This window comes from Temnothorax americanus, unplaced genomic scaffold (assembly GCF_048541705.1).
Source record: "Temnothorax americanus isolate GAGA-0224 unplaced genomic scaffold, ASM4854170v1 Scaffold28, whole genome shotgun sequence".
Classification (NCBI taxonomy): domain Eukaryota; kingdom Metazoa; phylum Arthropoda; class Insecta; order Hymenoptera; family Formicidae; genus Temnothorax; species Temnothorax americanus.
This window is the reverse complement of record NW_027509421.1, coordinates 2,770,494-2,780,692: the sequence shown is the minus strand read 5'-3', so window position 1 is coordinate 2,780,692 and position 10,199 is coordinate 2,770,494. Positions and strand designations below refer to the sequence as shown.

Below are 10,199 nucleotides of genomic sequence, written 5' to 3'. Positions count from 1 at the left end.
GAACATCAGAAACAAGAGTAGCAAGAATTTTTCTCATTATTTCATTCACCAAGAAACGTCATTTCCAAATAGTTCATGATTGGTGATATCTTTTATTTATAATTTTATGTATGATTAACTTTTATTTACGTTGCTATATTGACTAAGTTAATAATGTGGGTCAATTTAGCGCAAAATAGCTTTAGCGATGATATTTAGTGACAGATTTATGGCATCTAACTAATAAATTGTTTCTTTTTTTGTTTCAGGTGAGATTTTATTTCGCAGATTGCTTTTACCAGGCAGGTGGATGAATATTTCATTTTATTCAATCTTCGGTGAGATAATAAAATACTGTCAAGATTTTTCTATCGAATTACGGATAGCTTTATACTATATAAAGCCCACTTTATTATAATTGCTATGAATATATATCGTCTTGATACTTGATACGTTTCAATATAAGATTCTCTTAATTATAATTACTAAAATTCTTTTTATCTTCTCTTTTTTACATAACAATTTTTGAAACAACTCGGGCATAAACTTGAAATATGTCATGTCAGCAATAATGATCTAGAGATCACGATTAATATTTATAATGTCGTTGCTATATTTAAAGTCGTTACTTCTTCATTGCGCATAATAATGCTAACGACAGAAGATTGTGATAAATTTTCAAGTAATTTTTATATCTCTCTGGTTATTTACATTTTTCTTATGAAAGAATGACATTCTCAGTAGTCGCCTACGAAACATGAAGTATCTATAGGTCATATCCGATTGAATCATCCGATAAGTATTCCCCTCGCGAGCATTTCATTCGTCCAGTTAGCAGGCCGTAAAGCTCATCGTTCTATCGACAGAGCAGAATCGTGAAACTGGAAAAATGGGGCTGCTCATCGTTGTAAAAGTCCACTTCGCGGCCGTGCATGGATTTTACAACCCGGCATAATTGGCTGTAACCGCAGCTATTAAGGATGCTTGATGAGAGATCGTTAATCCCGCACAACCATTTGCAGCCATTTCTCACCGTCTACTTAATACTTGCTTAAAGCCTTTACGAGTATTGCCGAATATCGATGTGTCTCTAACGCAGCGCGCGATGACGTTCACGTCGATCGTAAAGCTCGCTCGAAGGATCACGAAAACGCTTTCATTTTTTTCCGCAGACGCGCTGCCGAGACGAGCGTGTTTTACATTTTACTGCGATGTTCCGAACGAGTTACGGTACGATCCGATTTGTACTTTATTGCGGTATACCCCCAATTGATTAGCGTGCATGCTATTTAGTTTCAACCGCATATACTTCAGCGAAATGAAAATCGGATCAAAACCGCCGATGCGTGTTAATGATTTTGCGTGTAAGTGAAAATTTAGCTGTTCGAATATACGTAATAATTAATACATTTATTTTTAAATTTAATGAAATATATTTCGACAAATAACAGCATAAAGCGAATTATCGAAAAACTTTAAAAATCGAGATATTCTATTTAAAAACAATCACAATTACTCACAAATGATCGTAGAAAGTTAGTTAAATTTTTAGATCCGCATATGATTCGTAGTAATTCCAGGCTGCAGGCTTATTCTTAAATAAAAACGCGTAGTTTATCCGACAATAAGCTAGTCGCAAAATATAGTGTAAACATCAAACAGATGCGCAGCTTCGTGCTTTCGTGCTTTTGACAGACAACTACGTGCAGGCGACTTGAGTCTTGCACGTCATACGCCGAAGTTTCGAGCCCTGACTTCTGCGCGTTGCCGCGTTGCTCCGCTTATTTAGCTAACTCTCGCCCGAGATCTGCTTGCAGATTTAATTTAATCCGGTGACTATATCAGCGTGCACGTCTAACAATAAGAGGAGAATATGATGGGTCGTCAGGAATCTCGTAATTACATTGTTTAATGACAGAACTATGTTCATATCAATTCGATTGACTATCGTCGATGCATCAATTGAAGTTTCATCGTACTTTCGCGTGTAGCCAAAATAGATTTCCGATTTGCATACAATATAGGATTTATTGAAATTCACAAGTTTCCTTGATTGGATAATAATGGGATTGAAATGAACGAATGTAGATTGCAATTCCGTATTTCATAAATTATATATATATATATATAGAAAACTATTATAATTTTATTATATTATAAAAATTATATTAAAATATATATAAAACTATTCTATTTTATTATATTAATAAATTTATATTATATTCTTTTTCATTTCACATTTATAGATCTTTTATTAACTAAAAATCTTCGAATATAGAGAGAAATGCTCAAATATGAATAACTTTTCAGCTATAGAAATTCGAAAAAGATAAAGTGCTTTTTACGAAATAAAATGTAATTGAACAACAAAATAAGGTTTAAGAAAGAGAAAGAGAGAGAGAGAGAGAGAGAGAGAGAGAGAGAGAGAGAGAGAGAGAGAGAGAGAGTTTTACTTTATACAGTCATAATTTGAAAAGGGGGTTTAAAAATATTTAATACAAAAAATTAGAAAGCTTTGATACACATCCTGCCACTTTGAAAAGTTAATTTCGACATCGTTAAAAACTCTTTAGCTGAAGCTTTAGTCTGTAGGAAGTGAACTATGTGTATTGTTGGAAATATTTCTCCGGCGCAATGCATACCAAGTAACATATTTTCGTGTAAGCTTAAAACGTAACGATCCAAGCGACGTGGCGAAAAACGACAATTTCGTAACGCGCGTCAGAAAATATCCGCGCGCTGTGAAAACGTTGCTCCGCGAAACCTTCTGCCAGCTCTGATATCCATGCAGGCAAGAAATATACGCCGCGCAATTTAAATCACAACGATGCACGAGGGAAAACTTTCAACCGCCAAAACAACCTAGGACGGTGGCTAGGCAGGGAAACACTATACGCGAAGCACAACCGGTTGCATGCATTAGCATTGTCAGAACAAGCTGCCACTTCGGTGGCGAAAGGGTTCGCTTCGAATTTGCATGAATAAGCAACGTCCGCGAAGCTGTTTGTTCAACCCTAGCGAATGTAAAATTTCAGCGCTAACTCACGTTAACACGCGGGAGGTCGATTAATTAAGCTAAGATTGATATTAGTAATTAAGAAAGCTGGTCGCGAAGTCTTTTCCGATGATATGAGGAAATTATAGTAAAATATTTGATAGTCGGTTGAACGGACTGATATTAATTTTGAGGAGAAATTGAGAGTTAATATTTACCTTTCCGCTAGGACACGTTCGAATCAGAAGTTTACTAATTAAGCAAAGATCAATGGTGACAATTAGAAGCCGCCGAATGTTAAGCTGCCGAATATTTTTCGGTATTGAGGAAGTAGAGAGAGAGAGAGGGAGGGAGGGAGAGAGAGAAAGAGAGAGAGAGAGAGAGAGAGAGAGAGAGAGAGAGAGAGAGAGAGAGAATGAGAGAGAGAGAGGTATTTCTCTTGCATCAGTATCTTGCAGAGACTTCTCTTGCTAACTATACGCGGAACAAACGACATTAATTCGTATAGGGGAAAATTCAGTTAATATTTACCGTGCTATTTCACTAGCGGAAGACGCAAACGGCACTGAAATGCACATCTCGCAGCGAGGGAGTATAAATTAGCGTTTTGTGGCCACGGGGAATCACTTATTCATTCGACAAAATATTTAGCCCGTAGAACTGGGGCGTAACAGAGACGCATTCTCGGAGAGATACATTTAATTGCGAAGACACATTATGCATGCGATTACACGTCGCGCGCGCAATTGTGGGACGTACACGGTACGTTCATGAATATAATCGGGGAATTCGGTAAAAGTTACAGTGTTATTATTCTCTTCTGAGAATGGTGGAGCCATTCTCATTTTTAGTTGCAATATTTTGTACCGCGTTTTTGATGGCGGAACAACAGCTATTCAGCGTGTTATTTAGACTGGAGTGGGAAGCAACCCATCCTTCGTCTACGTAGCCCTTTCAAACATATCCCTCTTTTCAAAAATGCGCCGCAAATGCTGCATTCCCGCCGTAATTTCGTTTCTACCGACGTTCGTATAGAAAGCTTCCTCGCGTAAACCAAAACTGGTTTTAAGCATCTTTCGAGGAGCATCCACTATATCCATTCAAAGTAACGTCACAATTTTCTGCATTTTTTACGCGTGAATGCACATCACCTCATTAAATTTTAACGAGAACGAATTTTACGATACAAAAATATTCTTCCATTAAAGTGACATTGGCATCGCTTATTTAATCTTCTTCTCGTGGTACATAAGGAAGATTTACATCTGTAAATTCAAGCCTGTTAATATGTCAAATCGAAAAATATGTGCACGGAAAAATATGTCTTTTAAATTAGGTATAAAAATAATGTTTCAAATATCTTGCGATTTTATTGCATTGAAAATTATATATTTAAAATTTTCGATATGACGCGTGCATATATATTTTCAGTCATGTTATTTTGATATAGTAATGAAGTTTTTTAAATATTTCAAAGAGAACATTCTTATCATGAGTATTTCTATAGAATTTATCTTTTATTTCGATTTCTTTAAGTCTTATTATTAATGGTAACATTTATATTAAGATGTAAGGATATTATAAAGCTTAGCGATTAAATTGCCCCACGTTATCCTGAAGGTTAATCGTCGGCTCGCTATAGAGATACGTCGAGTACAAAAGGGCTAAAGGTTGCCAAGGGAGAATCGATTGAGGCGGTCACACTTAGCGCGCATGTTTCATGAAACGAAGCCGTAAAGCCATTTGCATGTGACTTTAAATTTTGCGATACTTGTGATCACGACAATGGAACACTATTAGTTTTCGATGTCCCGATAGCACGCCGTTCAATTTATATGATGACTTGCGGAACTGCTTTATCCGTTATGAATTGAGTTAAGTAAGTGTGCATAAACTGTAAAATTGCGTCCTAGTTGAAAAAAAACATCTCAATTCTTGTACAAATATTTAAAAACGGCATCTCTTCTAGTTTATTAACATCTTTATCTCTCTTTCCGAATTTAAAAACTTTCTATTAAATTTTTTTTATAGATAAAGGTCAATATGAATCATAAAAGAATACATAAATGTATCGACACATATATAAGGCGATATATTGAAAGAGTAACAATATAACAACAACCGCCGCGGTAAAAATATTAATATTATTAGCATTTAATTGCACGTTTAATTATCTTAAACATATCTCAATTAGAATTATGTTTTTATAATTACTAATGCAATTTATTACTGATGAGTATTATATTGTCTCACCATCACTTTCATGATTACTCTATTGAGCTACATGCTACTGCCAATTTCCTATCTGAAACACGAGTACGATAGACCCTTAATCCATTTGATGTAAGCTATATCGCAGCAGCATATTCTACTCGGATATTCTATACATTTGATTCCTATATATTCATCGAAATATCAAATTTATATAAAGGATAAGTCCATGTATATTTTATCGAATGCATATTACATAAAATGAAAAATAAGCGGAATATCAGGTTCACCCAAAAGTTTACGAACTTATCAAAAACAGCAAACGATATTTGGAGTAATAATTGAAGCGTTGCTGATAAATGTGACTAATGTATTAAAGTTTAAACAAACGAAGAGAGATCTGAGCGCGTTCTGGCACAGCGTATAATGGCGCGTCCGCTGATCAGAAATCATTCGACGATGACAGCGAGCCCCGTCGCTCTCTTTCCTCGGTATTATTCTCCCACGATTCACGGCCGACACCGTCACCGTCGTATCCCATCGTCGTCGTTGGCATTCGACGGAGCGCGTCGGGTAACAATGATCGTGCCGCTCCTTTCGTTCGTTGCGCGTTTGGCACCAGCGCGAGCGACACGCTACACGGAGGCTCTCGTATAATGGATGTTTACGCACGACGTCACGCATGATCCTTGCTCCCTTCTCGACCGTTTCTACATGTATGTGAGAAGCCGTCGTGAGGGTAGTTTACGCGCGCGCGCGCTCGCGTCAGAGCGGATTCGCGAGTCCGACGAGAGGATCTTTACTTCGCTCGTTGCGGTAACACGCGCGCCGTTTTGACGTAACTCGGCTTCGCGTCTCGCTTAGTAATTATACTGGCTCAATAACCACCATTGTGCTACGTTGCGGCGAACATTTTGACGTATATATATATATGTCCGGCGTTGATTACCTGCTTACAACCCTTTCTATATATGATACTTCGGGAATCACATTTCATATAGAAATATATACCCTCCTTTGTTCTGTATCGAACGAAGAATTCTTTTTCCTCAGAAATGCGCTTTTTCATTTTTTCAATACATGTGTATATAAAAAGGGAGAGCGTGTATGATTTGAATCGAAGATGAAAAGTAATCTTTCGCCGCGGTGCATGCAGGAAGGAACGAACTGAACGGAATCGTGTAATGTAGAAGAATTAAATTAATTTTTCAGCTACGATATTTTCTCCGATAGCAAATGATTCAACTAAATATATTGTACGATACAGAATCAAAATGTTCAAAAATAATAATAGTCGATTTCTGCTTCAATCGGATAATTATATCCGATGATTTTGCGCTTCTTCTGAATAGATATATTACGGAACAATATTGCAAAAATTGTCCGCGTGTCTGTAAGTACGCGACAACTCGTTCGACGCATCGCCGCGGAAAATAACTATGATACAACGGGATACCTGCGCGAGAGCGGCCGCGTAACGGTATTGCAACCTATCGGGTGCTGCTTTGTAGATCGAGTCGTTAGAATGCAAGACGAGCCGACTTCTAAATGTTCTCTTTGTTCCGAACGAATTAGATTTATCGACGAAACACCTGCGGACTGCGTGAGCCCGGGCTGCATAGTGCAACAAATGCGCTACTACTTTCCGCGAGCGGTGCCGGCAACACGTAGGCAGCCCCCGTGAGCTGTTTGTTTCCTCTTTTACAATATTACAGAAGCGTACTGTAGCTTGCGTAAGGTCTCGGAGGAATTGTCTATTCGGCACAACGCAACCGGGGGAAAGTATAGGATCTTATTGGAGTGAAATTTTCGTGGAAAATTTATTGGCGCGTTAAGCAGAGCGTTTTAACGAATTAGCTGGAAATGTCATTAATCCTTTCGGCGAACAGGAAAATAGAGTGGGCGTATCTATTAACAATCCAAACATAGAAGAAATATTTTTCAAGCGTTCTCCCTGATCCAATGTGTATTGCTGTCGTTTAAGTAATCTTAAAATCTTGATTTTCAAATCTGACAGCGGACATTACATTACAATGTCGCTGCAAAAAGCAGCATTAACATCAAAGTTGCAGTGTTAAAAAATATAACGTGTCGCAGAAATTACGTTGATAACAGAGCGAACTTTCTCATAAAGAAATCACGAAGTTCACAGTTCTGTGTGCTTGGTAACGATATGCCATTGCCAGTTCCTTAAGCGTTTAAACGCTTTGATGTCAGTACCATTCTGCACTTAAAGCGTTAAAAAAGTATGCCTTTTATAACTATAACTTAAATGCAAATGAAAAGAGCTTTCTTCTTTGTCACGCTTTTTTATGTATCCACATTTTTTCTATTTTGCTCGCAAAAGCGTTTTTATTTTTTAATTATACGGGGATGTAAAGTTTAAAACGTTCTATATTTGTGCTTGCTTTTAATTTTATTTGTGGAACGATCATATTTGATTTATTATTGATTATAAATGCGATGTTATGGAATTTTATGTAGAACAATTGCACGTTTCTCTGCGACGAAAAGAAATGAATATGGAAACCGGATGCGACCCCGTTGATGTTTTTGAAACAAACGTTCGGCGCGCCAATGACGCTCCTCGCGCCTGCCGCCTCTTTAGGCATGCATGAAAAACCGAAAATATCCAAACTGTCGGCGCGCAACCTTATTTGAGATGTCTTGCCCGCGCCATTTCATTACCGCACTCGAACCCGGCAGTCGTGTAATATGAATATGCAATTTTATGACCACTCCGGGGAAACTCACGTACGTACACGGGCGAGTTATGCGTTTCGCGTCCCCGGAGAACCTCTCCGGGCTTATTCGGCAGGAAAGTTACGAACGTACGGAGACGCGGGTGGCGAGAGCGCAAAGTACGCCGGTATGTCTGTATTTTGTGTGTACACCGTGCTGCAAGCCAGTTCCATACGACCGCGCGTGGAAAATTTCGGAATTCCTTTCTCGGAGAGTGGTAGCGCGAGCCGTTCGTTCGTTCATTCGCTTTTGCCTTGCCGCTGAATACGAATAACTCGAGACGTACGTCAATTCTGAAAGTAGCAAACATCCGAGTTCAGACATCCTGAGGGGGTTGCAATTTATCCGCGAAATTCCCGCTCGTTTGGTCCACTTGGGTAGTAAAATCTCTCCCTTGAATCTCTCTTGAATAACGCGCGCGAGTTTTCCGTCCCGTTCTCCGGACCGGATGACATAGAGAGGCCCGGCTTTTCGGGCACGTCGTTCCGGTCTCGGGCTCGGCGATCGTATTTAAGATTGTTATCTTTAACGACGCTTGATTCCGTATAGAAAGCCATGGCGACCGTTGACAGCTGCAAGTGCATTACTTATACGGCGCGAGATAAGTCCACCGTGACGACGCCGGTAACAAAGGTAAATTGGGTGATTCCACTGCGATGGGCGTAACCTTCGATTTCTCACGACCCAGTGCGTGACGAATTGTGAGCGATATACTAGTCAAGCTACTTTGACTGTTCCTATATCTGCTGTTTCCTGTGTACCGCGCATGTCACGAGAGAATAAGTACAAAATTTTTCTATTTCTATAAAGAAACTTTAAGTTTATTTGAGTGAAAGTTACATTTAAGCGACCTATGTCCTTTTCTACCAATGTAGATTAATTTTAATCTCGATTTAACTTTATACTATCTTTCTCTAATTCTTTAAATTCTTAGAAAAAAATAAAAAGTAAGTTAGACCGAGATTAATGTTGATTTGCACTGACAGAAATTCACATTAAATATATATATTTGCCACATTTAAACGACTTAAATATATGCATCTCCAACATATAACAAAATATGTCGGAGAGAATAAAATATGTATTACATATAATAATTGCGTTAATTAAAATAATATTTCCGTGTTGTATAACAGTTAAATTAATATCGACTGTGTTTATCAATTTCTTTAAATTAATTCTTGATAATAATCTAAGCAAATATCGCGTAAAATTTAAATCACATAAATTATAACAGAGAATTCTTACTCTGACCAGTACTTTTTGGGCATAGCATTGCTATAAATTATTTTTGAATTGACCTTTGCGATGCGTTCGCGTTAGGTAATTAGCTTATGAACTCTAATAAAAGCGTAACCGATACTGCCCCTTTGCGTCAGTGAGCGAGCGAGCGAGAGCGAGAAGCAACTCGATCGCCATTAAATTCAGAGCAATAATTGAGTTTGCCGCTCGTGTACTGCTTCATAGGAAATCTATACCCAGAACGCGGCAAGAAGTACGTCGTCATGGCGCATAAGTAGATATAATTAAAATGTCGATGGGGCGATATGACTTGGGGAAAGCGAAAGAGACGTATAACATATATTAGTCTGTAAAAATTTAAGATAATAGAATTGCTTAAATGTAATGACCGTCGAGGCTTCGGACATAGCACTCCGCAGTGAATCGCATTCAAGTTGAAAACCGAAATCGATGCTCGAACGATCCCCCTCCGCCCTCTTCCCCATATCTGATTTTGTTGCTCGAGACGAAATAACGATTCCGGACGAGAGGCGAGGACGAAGGTGGCACGAGAAATCGGACGAAGGGGCGACTGGGACTCGGGGGGTGGAAGTGGAAGAGAAAAGATAGGAGGAAGGAAGGTCGCGCAAACGACTCCAGCCGCCAGCCTCGCGCGCGGTCTTAACGCCGCCACTTTCCCGCCGAAACGTAATTTCAAAGTTGGCAAGCATCGCGCACTGGCTGCGATACCCTCTGCGGTTAATGAAACTTTCCTTCGCGGGGTCTCACACTTTCAATTTTCCACCGCGTGGCCGTGCACACTCCCTTCGCGCGCGCGTTTCCGTCTCGCAAGCCGGTCCTCTCATCCTTCCACACACAATCGGCGACAGACCACACCGCCTACTTTTCCGCCGTTCTGCTTTCCTCCCCCGGCGTCCTCCAGAAAGTACGTATGCCTGCCCTCCTTTTTCTCGTTACCAGCGATACCAATGCAGGTTCGCCGGAAAACAATAAGCGTCAGGCCTCGTATTTTTCTTTTTTTTTTTATATC

General features: G+C 39.2%; 1 protein-coding gene across 5 annotated transcripts in view; it reads left to right on the top strand.

Annotated features, from left to right (window-relative positions):
* The first annotated feature begins 274 nt into the window (after window positions 1–274).
* Fas3 (fasciclin 3) overlaps window positions 275–10,199 on the top strand; it is a 131,677-nt gene continuing 121,752 nt past the window's right edge. For all 5 annotated transcript variants that reach the window (XM_077409942.1, XM_077409944.1, XM_077409941.1 and 2 more), the window contains exon 1: window positions 275–317. In XM_077409942.1, coding sequence (XP_077266068.1) covers window positions 290–317 — 28 coding nt within the window. In that variant the 5' untranslated portion in view covers window positions 275–289. The remainder of the gene's footprint in view (window positions 318–10,199) is intronic.